We start from the raw sequence: 12,352 nt of genomic DNA on the forward strand, positions 1-12,352 counted from the left end.
GCAATGTTTTAACCATCTTGCAAAAATAAGTTTTTCCAGTTCTTGAAACTGCAAATTTGAAACATTTATGTACAACAAAGACAGTGTTAGACAGATAAACAGAGCATTTAATGTGACAGTATAGTGTAGAAAAAGGTCTGTGAGTGGTAGGTGTTTGGCCAGTCCACTGACAAATGTCCTCTCTATATGTATTTACTGTGACTTTGACTGGATGTGAAAACACTGTTGGCTTGTACTTTGTCTCGTTCTCAGTCCGTACCTGAGTTCTTGGTGTCTGAGCTCTCCTGCTCGTCTGTCAGACAGGTGGCAGCAGACGGCAAAGTGGAGTCAATCATCTTGAGATACTGCTCCCTGGCAAGACTCAGAATGGCTTTCAAGTCATTGATGGGTACTGATGTTGAGGCTGATGCTTCTTCTCTCTGTCCTGGACACACAGACAGACTGGGTTTCATTTTGCTTACATTGCAGATTTAGTTTTTTTGGCATTTCTGTCTTTGATAAAGTTGGCAAAATGGTGAAACATAACTTTTGGACAGAATTTTTGTATTTATTTATGAAAAGGCTTAACTAACGTGTTTCTTGCTGCACTAACTTTTTGAGTTTCTCTACTACTCTACAGTACACTGGTAAGTTTCAAGAGAACATTTCCAGCAAGTGACAACAACAACGATGAGAAGATTTGTGCGAAGAAACAGGGAGAGAATTCTGCATTAATCAGGGGAGATTCCTCTCTGGTGTAGCTCCAGTGTGCGATTCAGGCTTTAAAGCTATTGTATTTTTAAAATTCCATGCACACTTATTAGAAATGGTTGAGAGCTAGATAACCAGTGGAACTAAGAAAAAAACATGCATCAGTGTGCCTCACACACATGCAGAAACAGACTGATTACAGCCTATGAGACAACAGACATAGACCCAATACAATTCTCAGACTCTGTTCTCAAAAAATCCACCTAAATAAATAACACTTAGGTTCTTGGCGCAGGGGGGATAATTAGTCGTTTATTCCTTAACAGGCAATATACTATAATATATAAAAAAATATATTAGACCACCATTGTTTTCTTGTTCATTTAATGCCTGGTACAACTAAAGGTACATTTGTTTGGATACATATAATGATAACAAGAAAAATAGCTCAAAAGAGGTTAATTTAAGAGCTGATATCTAGCCATTTTCCATGGTTTTCTTGATAATGATTTTGGTTATTATCAAGAAAACCATGGGAAATGGCTATGAGCTATTTTTGTTATCATATTTGTCCAAACAAATTTTCATTTTAATGCCTGGTACAACTAAAGGTACAAGAAATTGAAGAAAACAATGGTCTAATAATTCTTTCCATGTATATAAACATGGCAGCGATAATCTGTGCTGAGATCGAGAAGTAAATATTGTACTTATTTTGACAGGGCTGCACACACACACACACTCCGAAAAACTTCAGTGCAGTACTTCTAACTTTTGCCACTCATAAGGACTTGCCTTTTCCCAATTTAATGCCAAGTCAGAATAAATTGCAGTGAATTTCTTTCAGGCCTGTGGTCTGTCAGGACTTACGGCCTTTTTAAAGAAAAACCCTATTGCTCTTGCTAAAATCTGAAAAATTTCACTTCACTTCCTTTAATCTGGCTTCACTCCACTGGTGTTTCACTATCTTCGCCTGCCATGGGGACATTATGTGTGTCTGTAAAATAATGATATTTCAAAGGAGTCTTTCTATGCACTAGCCTGTGCTGAGGGCTGGAGAGAGCTGAGAGTTCAAACTGAAGGCTGACTGACACGTCCTTCTCAAATAATCCCATTCATCCTGTAAATACGACTGCTGAACAGTGTGCAGGATCAACCAGGTGTTGTATGTCGTTAAGTCAACATAAAATGAAAAACTCTTTTTTAAATGTATCAAATAAAGTTTCTAATGAGAAGACGTACACGTTAGTAGCCAGATAAAAAAAATAAAAATGTTCTGCTCCCATAAAACTTCCATATCCTTTTCACCTCTTCCATTCAGCGAGAGGTCACTTCCACACCTGCTTAAGGGCATAAAAGTTTGATTGGCATACCTTAGTGAGCTCAAGGTTCTGGCCTGAGGACATGAATTGGTTATTAACATACAGGCAATTAATAAAAGCATAAATGCAGTAATAAAATACAACATGAAGGTGATGAAAGATGCGTGCAGTAATTTTCTATCTACTTAATGTTCCACTTGTACAGCACCTTTTTTTGTTCCCCAGAATTACAATACATTCTATGATTTGTTTTACATTTTAGGAGCTCTTTAGCCTTTTGTTTCAGGGCATGTTTTTGCTCCTGTCAAATTGTTCTTGCAGTGGCCTTGTTTTTCACTGCAATGTACAAGTTCTACACCTCTGTGTAAACAGCACAATCATACAGTTGTGGGGGGGAAAAAAGAAGATAAGAGCAGCCCTTTTCTTAAATTTCTTGTTCATTTTAATGCCCGGTACAACTAAAGGTACATTTGTTTGGATAAATATAATGATAACACATAATGATAACAACCAAACCAACAACCATAATAACCAAAATCATTATCAAGAAAACCATGGGAAATGGCTAGATATCAGCTCTTAAATTAAACTCTTATGAGCTATTTTTGTTGTTGTCATTATATTTGTCCAAACACATCTTTAGTTGTATTAAAATGCATTAAAATGAACAAGAAAGTGAAGAAAACAAGGGTGGTCTAATCATTTTTCCATGATTGCAGCTAAAGTAGGGAATACTCAGAAATGTCTTTAACAAATCATAGAAGAATACATGCAGGTTCAATTTGCAAATTTGATAATTTATTTACAAACAATTGGAAAAATAAATGGAATCTCCAACATTTTCCAAGTGCCCACAAGTGTTACCATTATTGGAAAGAAATGGAGGCTTGACGTACAATACATAATAAAAACAATTTACATATTTACACAACTAACAAGCTCTCTTGTCCTGTCCTCTCTGCTCTGTATAAACAGCCTGCAGTTTAGCACACAATTTAGTCGTTTTTATTAATCCAATCTATTAAGTGCAAACTAAATATTTATAAATAATTATTTATTTATTTTCGGCCAACAATTTTAACTGAGACATGTAGAAGAAAGTGATCTTGATGAAACATCACTAGTTTAACTTTAGATTTGTTTATTTGTCACACATTAATCGTTCTTTGACCTTCAGAAATTTGAAAATCCAACTAAATTCTGTTTTCGGGCTATGATAAATGGTATAATAAATGGAAGAAGGCGACCTTGAGTGCCTTGAAAGGCGCCCTATCAAATAAAATGAATTATTATTATTATAATTTTGGCTTTTTTTCCCTTCAAAGCATGTCTTTGAAAGGTACTGGCTGGTTGTGGAGTTGGGATGCAGTACTTACTGAGATATTCTTTGAGTACCAGTGTCTGGACTTTGGTCACCTTCCTCTCTCTCCTCAGCAGGCCGTCTCCATCGACACAGGGGAAAGAAGACAGGATGCTGCCTGGAGCTCCTCCTGATCAAAGAGAAGCAGTGAATGAAAAAGGAGAATCATTCAATCAATTGTGTATTGTTTGGAGAGGAACATGTAGAAAAGTTTAGATATTTCTCAGAGGAATCAGAGAACGGATTTTACACAAAAAGCTTGATTAATTTGAGATATTTATGTGATATGTATTTTTATTGAAGCATTTTTAAAACAAAAATATCAGTATTGTGTGTAGCTACAACTCATTTTTATTTAATGTTGATGTTTTTCATTGAATTTTTTATGCTGTTTGCTTTAACTTTTTTGGGTTTTTTTTGCTGTTTTATTTCAAGTCTGTTGTCTGTCCTTTTTATGCGAAACTCCCTTGTTCTGGTTTCTCCTCAAGAGAGTCTTGGAAGGCCAGGAACCTCTTGTAAAAGAATTCCTGAATCTCAATGGTATGGAAACATTCCTGGTAAAATAAAGCTCAAATATAATGATAACAAATAGAAATATTCCACCCTATTTAATCCATCATAAAAGGGGAAAAAGACTGGTTGCCACACACTTAGTAAATGACTAGAAGGGTCAAAGAATTAAGACCACTGCCACGGCCCTGCCCTGTCTCTCAATGTTAATGACAATGAAATGTAATTGTGTATCTGCCTCTTAATTTGGATCAATTCCAAAATGCAATGAGTTTTTCTTGTAATGGGTTAGTAAGTTTCATGGAAATCGGTCCAGTAGTTGTTTCATAATAGCAGAAGTTAGCAAAAAGATAAACCTAAGATTGCTCCTCCAATACTTTCCAGTAAACGTATGGTTTATTAATTACAACGTATAACCCTTTTGTTAGCAAAAACAGACTTGCAACATCATGGTAGTAGAGAATGCAAAGGTATATCGGTTATTTATGTGTCTCGGTCAGGTGCAACCCTCAGGTGTGCATTTTAAGACTTTCATTTTTATTCAAAACTCTCCTGACATTGCACCAGTTAGGACACCTTTTATAGCCTTTCTCTGCATTTAAAGTATTTCAAAAATGTCTCCTGAAGGTTGCATAAAATGTTAACAACAGCGGGAACTCTCGGGAGGAAACACCACAGTAGGTCTCTTGAATATCACAGAAAGCCCAAGAACAATGAACGACTTTCCATCAGCTTTTAGAGCAGTTTAGAGAACAAAACAAACAACAGCCTGAGATTCAAGTGTCTGTCCTTCTAGTCAGCCATAACCAGCCAATGGTTTTTGTTCAATCATCCATCCAGTCTATCCCTCATCCATCTATAGATTCACTCCGTTTCTCCTACTCATCTTTCTTTCTCTCTCTCTGTCAATCCATCCGTCTCTTCAATAAACGTCCTTATGCCTTTCCTGTTTGATTGATTGCTCTTATTTTAGAGAAAAAGATTAGGAAATCCCTAACAGAGCAGTCACACATTTCCATTTCTGTGAGAGAAGGTAGGAAGGAGAAAGAGTGAAGATAATACAGGCAAGCCTGATGAACAATGACAACCCCTCATTTTGTCAATAAAGACAGAAGAAGAAGGGCTTCTACTCCAATCAAGCTGAGGAGCTGCTTTAAGAGAAACGGGACACTTGAAAGGCTTTTCTTTACAATACAGTAGGAAACAAATTGCTGCTAAATGTTCCCAAATCTCCAAATGTTGGTGAAATATCAGAGTGCTCTTTAAATTTGGAGCTGCAGCAGTGGCTGTGACACACACAGCTCAGGGAGCCAATTAAGGTAGTTTAAAGCCCTTAAAATCACATTTGTACTCCTTCATCTTTGAGGTATAACTTGGTCCATTGGTCACATTTTTTAGATTCAGCGTGACTTGCACTTTCTGAGGACATCATTATCTTTGATTTTGTCCATTGCAAATAAATGTAAAAAAACTCTCTTTCTAACTTCAAAACTTGCTTGAGAAACAGTGTGATAGTTGTCTGTACATTCATGGAACTGCAAAAAGCTGGGTCAGCATTCTTTTAGTGGTGCAAAATAACAATTTTTTTCATGTTCTTGTTGTTTCACAATCAGTTTTTATTTGAGATAACAGACATGGATGGGGGATTGATTATATATCTGAAGGGGAAGGGGTACAGTGTCACACTTTGAAAACCCCTGCTGTACAACTACGAGCAAGATAAAATCTGATCAAAATAGATAAAGATTTTTTTTGTTTTTCTCTCAAACTTTTAGATCCAAGATGCTGCGAAGTTTTCAGCAAATATAAGTGACAACGACACATGACGAACATCACATACCTGATGAAGACAGAGACTTCTCTCTCAGCAGCCCGGAGACGGTTGCCATGGCAGCCGCTCCGTTGATTTGACCGTCTGAGTGCAGCATCCTGACCCTGCAGCCTCCAGACTGGTTCTCAGCCGAGCCCTGGACCAGCAGGAGGTAGTGAGCACTCTCACCTTTCACCTCCACGTCAGGCACTGCAGGGACACACGGAGAAGAATAGAGAGGACGTCCACGACGGAAGAGGAATGATTTCATTGAATTTTAATGATTCATCTGCTGCACTCTCAGCAGGAATGTGCCATCAATCAATTCTGCTTATTGGTCTGAAATTTTATCACTTCCCTTACTGATCAATTTTTTGAGAGGAAAAAAAAAAGACTACCAGTGCAGTTTATTCCTGCTTCACTGAATAAGGACAAATACACTGTTTTATACATGAAGACATTCATTTCTGTTCTGTGTTATTTGTTTAACTGTTAACCCATAAGCAGTTTTCCCGCCATAGGACCGCATGTTGCCCATGTCTGCGCTAATGCTACGTTAAAAAAGGATATTTACCCAGAGTAATGCTTGGAGAGTAGTGGTCCTTGTGTGTGAACTATATGGCATTCCTAGAATTTTCGTACATAGAATGATCATTTTACATTTATTACAAGCAGCATCTTTCTTTGTGAACTGATCCATGCTCCTTTTATTGCAAGTTTAAAGCAGCAAAGACATACATTTGACATCATTGGTTTGCAATGTGCAACATGCCAGCCTTTATAAAAATTTAAAAAAGGAATTGACTGAGGGCATACCATTCTGAAGATTCAGACAACGTGGAACTGGTTGTAGATTTCCATCCCTAACTCTCACTATTATTATTTTTTCATTTCATTTTGTCCTTCGGTTTGCTGCTACAATTACATTTTCCATTTTATATGATTTATTAAAAATAATTCATACAATTCTACTTAACATACCTTACCCTAAAGATTGTTGGCCAAGCATATTGTATATTTAATCCTTGGTGTTCAACTGTTACTGTGTTATTTTTATGTGCTGCAATAATCCAATTTCCCCAAGGGGATGGTTATCGGTTATGTCTTGTCACATGCATTTTCTTTCAGACTTTCTCCAGCAGTGTTCTCCAAATTGATTCAGCAGCACTTCGGAGTCTGCTTGCCGAACAGAGGGCTTTATTATCTATATCAGTGCAGTCCAATTTACCAATTTATTTCCCCACAGAGGGAGATAGAACTCCTCTCTGTTGTTGCCAAATGGTCATCCATTTAACGAGACAATGGAAAAAGACTTGAAAATGTAAAAACTGTCTTACCAGGTAAGGACTTTGGTCTCCTGGCTATGGACTCTCTCCAGCGCTGGGAGCTGAGTTGGCTGGCTGCGGGCTGGGCGAGGGGGGTGATTATACAGGACAGGCTGAACAATGCTCCAACCTGCAGATAGAAACATAGCTAATAAACAAGCACTCCCAAAGTCTTTCAGTCCCATCTATCATGAGGAAAATGTATCTTATATGCATCTTCTACTGTACATTCTATATATATGTACACACATTAGACTGGAGACTAGAGTAAATGAGAAAAAACAATTGTTAAAATGCAATTAATTAGAGATAACAATGTGCTCTTGCTATTTTTATACTTATTTATTACATCACATGTCCTTGTTCCTGTTTTTGTCCTTGTTTAGCTCGGAATTTTTTAAAAAATGTTTTTACTCATGTTGTTTTGTGTTATGATTGTCATAACTATGCACCTTATACAGTGGCACTTTCAATTTCGTTGTATAGTGAACTATATAATGACAATAAAGACTATTTGATTTGATTTGATTTTGATTTTGATTTGATTTTTCTAATATTTGCACACAAAAGAGCAGTTTAGGAGGCATTACCTTTCCATGCAGTGAACTCAGCTGGTCCAACAGAAGTTTAGTTTTCATTGACTTCCCAGACAGGCTTCTAATTGTTGTTGGTGAAGGAAAAATATATAATATTGTGGAGGAGGTTTTACCTACCAGCTTTGAGACAGAAACATCCAGAGAGGGCTACAGTAACAACACTAGAACTTATACATTTATTCAGGTAATCTAAAGCATATTATAATATATATGTATGGAGAAACTATTAGTGTGTCACTCAAACAGTTTGCAGCAAGCTACATGGGGTCCATTTAAATGTGGATGGAAGTAGACATTATGATTCTTTGTTTCCAACCACACACACTAAGAAAACAGGATACAGTTCAAATTGGGTTGTGGACATCAGAAAGCTGGGCAGGTCCGACAGATCGACCATCTGAATCAAATCTAAAACTGGTGCGTAGAAATGGAAGACCTGCAATCACAGAGCAGACAGACAGTGAGTGATAGAGGAGTGAACGAATGAAATAGGGAATACAGTAAGAAAAGAAACAAACTAGCTACCAAAACTAAAATCTCAAAAGGAAAAAAAGTTTGTGAAGAAACAGCTTCAGGAGTTGGAGACCATCCAGCAGCACCAACACCAGTGTCCTTGAGCAGGGATCTGAACATTAAGTTCAGCTCAGTTCAGAGGTGTTGTTATGTAACACTGAAATCTGATCTCTCCTGGTTCCAAATTTGGATTTGGACTTCCAATGAAAATGTCAGCAAAATATTATTTTGGTGCATCCAGACGTGTCAATGTGTGTGTGTGCAGAAAGGGAGTTGGAGAGAAGGGTTGAGGTTAAGAAAAAAGATTTAGACACAAAGACAGAGCTCAGACACTGGCTATATAGTCACTATACGTAAACACCAACGCTGCAACTAACTCTTATTTTCATTATTAATCCATTGATTTTTCTGACTGATTGTTTTCAAATGTCTTGTTTTGTCCAAACAACATAAAACACATTGATTAACAATTTAGAATGTAAGTAAACTTAGAAGAAAATTAGCAAAGAACAGGTAAATGACTATAATAAAAGATTCATCAATTGTCCAAATTGCTCTTGATTAACTTTCTGGCTGTTGTTGTTTGGGTTTCTTTGTAATCCAAGTTAATTGAGTATAGCATCAAATTATTAACCTCTAGATACATATGTAACACTGAACATTATACAACATGGTGTTTTCGAAAAGAAAAGTTAAATAAAGACAAGACACACACACACACAGACACACAAACACAGGTATATAAAGAAAAAAATGTTTTTACTTTCTGATGACCAGCCAACTGATTAATTTATCAAATCACCTCATTATTACTAACTACATAAACTAAACACACATAATATGTGTTTTCTGTCAGGAGGCCATCAGGTACTCAACACACTGTAGCTCACATAAAAGAACGGCCTACATTTCAACAGGCTGCAGTTGTCCTACTTATCTAATGAGCTCATTATGTTATGAGGAAATCAATAATATATAAATCGTTTGTCACATGGAAAAACAGGCCATTTGCATATACAGAAAATTACAAGAATACAGAGGAAACGCTGAAATCTCAATCTCATCATTTATTGATCTGGAACGAAGAATGAAGTGCCGACCTATTTCTGATAGACTCTTATGGATTAAGAGTAGATGAAGATTTTAATGAACCTGGGTCCAATTCCCACTCTTGCTAGCAAGTTGTTGAAGTTTATTAAACCCTTGATCAGCGGACTGAACATGACTAATGCAGTGACCTCCAATACTTAAGTGTCCTTATTACTGGAAATAATCCTGTGCAAAGCTTTGAAATTTAATGATTTTGGTTATTATCAAGAAAACCATGGAAAATGTCTAGATATCAGCTCTTAAATTAAACTCTTATGAGCTATGTTTGTTGTTTCATTTTATTTGTCCAAACAAATATACTTTTAGTTGTACCAGGGATTAAAATGAACAAGAAATTGAAGAAAATAATGGTTTAATAATTGAGTTTGTTATTTTACTTTACTATTATATTCTATTTAATAACTGATTTATTATTATTATTTAAGACTTTATTTAATTCACTTAATTTATAATATATTATTATTTAATTTTTTATTGTCATTACTTATTTTATTTTCTATCTCTGAGTATGAGTATTTTCATTTATATTTCTCTGTTGATGTACAGTACCAGTCAGAAGTTTGGATACACATTCAATGGTTTTATTTCTTTAATATTTTCAACATTTGTAGATTAATACGGAAGACATACTATGAAAGAACACAGATGGAATTATGTAGTAAAAAAGAAGTTTGTTAAACAAACCAGAAAGTTTTGTTGGTTTGTTTGACACGTTTTTGTTTACTACATAATCCAGATGTGTTTCATCATTATTCTGATTTTTTAAAATATGAATCTACAATGTTGAAAATAATAATAAATAAATAAAACAAATTGAATGAGAAGGTGTATCCAAACTTCTGACTGGTAGTGTGTATGTTCTGATAAAAAAAACTTGACATTTCAATAAAAATATTGTTTGAAAAATATCTATATTAGTAAAGTTATCCAACATTGTAAGTAAATAATTAAAATCACAATGTGTGTTTATTTGTTAGAGGCAGCCCATCAACAAATTGTTGTTCTGATGCTGCTGACAAAGTAACTGATGAGTTTTAGAGTTTGGAAGTGGAGGAAGTGCATGGTGTGAATGCAGACTATTTTTATTCTAAAAGAAAGTGTGAAACCCTTTTTCTTCTTTGACAAATTGGCTTGAGACACTTTAAAAAAGAACACTGGAGAGAAAGACTAAATGTCACCATTTGAATATGCTGTAGGGCAGTTGGATCTGTGTGGGAGAACATCCACTATTAATAAAAAGCTTTTCTGATAAACAGCTCGCTGGGGAATTAAGTTAGAGGAGTAAAATAAAGGACTGTGACATGATGCAGAGGAATTTCCTCCATATATTTTACAAATGTGTATTATTGATGTACTACCACTGTTTTTTTCTCTTTTCTTTTTTTAGGCTGCATCTTTTTTCTCTCTCATTTCGCACCAAACTGTGACTCCTAAATTGCGATATGAACCCGTGACCTCCATTTACCATTTTCACACTCTGCTGAACAGATTGTAAAGCCTTCTGAGGCAAATTTGAGCTGTGAAAATTTTAAGAGATTAAATATGCCATGATTGAAAATTTTATCAATACATCAGACAACAATATTACAAGCATGTGATGATATAAACATTCCTATGCTTGCCTGCAGGTTATATTTCATAAGTCACACACTGAGCACACACTCAGAGCACAGTTTGGCGTCCCTGCCTGCTGAGGCCGAGCGTCTGTGTGTGTTAGTAATTATCACGACAGTTACTCCTGACAGTGAGGAGGCCTAATAGTTTTTGTCTGAGCAGAGTTTAGATTTCACAGTCCGTTATCCCAGCAGAGAGGAGATGTGATAGTTTTTGTTGTCCTTAGAGGGGTTTTTTTATTGTGTGCCAAGACAATCACCGCCATCTGCTTCTCTGTACACAGATCTGATGAGATCACACACACACACACACACACACAGTCTCACTTTCCATAGCTGTTTAAATTAGCAGCATGCACATTCACGCACACACCTTATCCATGGCACTTTGCTGTGCTAACTGGATAATGAGAGTACACACAGACACACACAGACACAGACACAGACACAGACACAGACACAGACACAGACACAGACACAGACACACACACACACACACACACACACACTGACACACACACACACTGACACACACACACACACACACACACACACACGACAATGGTTAAGATAAACACAGCGCCCATAGGTTAACCCCTCAGTTTTCCGCCCTATTTTATTCAGATAAGTTGACGTCAGGGGTAGAGGGACCCCTATGGAAATAGCCATGTCAGTTCATATCCTAAATTTAAAGGGGCCTATGCTCTCAAACTCAATGAGGATTTTGAATGGGTTTTTGATTAGATGCATGAAATAAGGTCTGTCGTCAACAAAAGCTTAAGAGCTGTTCGCCCCGAGCACTGGTCCCTACAGCTATTGCTGTATGGGACCAGTGCTCGGTGCGATTGCCCCATGGCCCTAATAATAAATAATCATTCGAAATACAATAGGGACCTCGCAGGTCGTTGCCTGCTCGGGCCCTAATAAGTGTCATATCACTTATCTACCTATAACCCATTTCGTTGGCCAGTTAAAAAAACATAAAAAAAACTTTAAAGCAGTTTTCTCAGTGTTACTCTTTGTGTAGTTACTGCAGTTAGGCTTTGTAGGGCAGTATACAGCTTTTGAAAAAAAACCCCTAGGGGTTAAACTACATGACTATTACAATAGCTACACTGTATCACTACTGTTGAAGAACCATTAGCTGAAAAGGTAATGGTTCTTTCCTGTAAGTCTTTCATGTTTACAACACACATCTTGAGATCAACTATTTTTAATGATATTAATGCTCATAAAGACCACCAGTGTGTGTGTGTGTGTGTGTGTGTGTGTGTGTGTGTGTGTGTGTGTGTGTGTGTGTGTGTGTGTGTGTGTGTGTGTGTGTGTGTGTGTGTGTGTGCATCTGCTATAGACCCCATATCAGGCCATTAATTCTTGGCCATAGCTTCTGTGTGGTTTTATTGTTATGGGTGTTAATCTACATAAAGAAAACTCATTACAGAACTATACGACACCAACAGTTATAAAAGCCCTTGTCTCTCTACACAAACACTCAGTTTTTCA

General features: G+C 36.6%; 1 protein-coding gene across 1 annotated transcript in view; it reads right to left on the bottom strand.

Moving 5' to 3' along the window:
• The window catches only part of mtbp (MDM2 binding protein), a 39,667-nt gene that overhangs the window by 11,555 nt on the left and 15,760 nt on the right, over positions 1-12,352 (bottom strand). Inside the window, exons 9-14 of the mRNA XM_059340166.1 lie at positions 7,955-8,049; positions 7,608-7,674; positions 7,030-7,147; positions 5,723-5,902; positions 3,389-3,502; positions 260-424 (exon numbers count right to left, since the gene is read on the bottom strand). Coding sequence (XP_059196149.1) covers positions 260-424; positions 3,389-3,502; positions 5,723-5,902; positions 7,030-7,147; positions 7,608-7,674; positions 7,955-8,049 — 739 coding nt within the window. The remainder of the gene's footprint in view (positions 1-259; positions 425-3,388; positions 3,503-5,722; positions 5,903-7,029; positions 7,148-7,607; positions 7,675-7,954; positions 8,050-12,352) is intronic.

This window comes from Centropristis striata, chromosome 8, assembly GCF_030273125.1.
Source record: "Centropristis striata isolate RG_2023a ecotype Rhode Island chromosome 8, C.striata_1.0, whole genome shotgun sequence".
In the NCBI taxonomy this organism is placed as follows: domain Eukaryota; kingdom Metazoa; phylum Chordata; class Actinopteri; order Perciformes; family Serranidae; genus Centropristis; species Centropristis striata.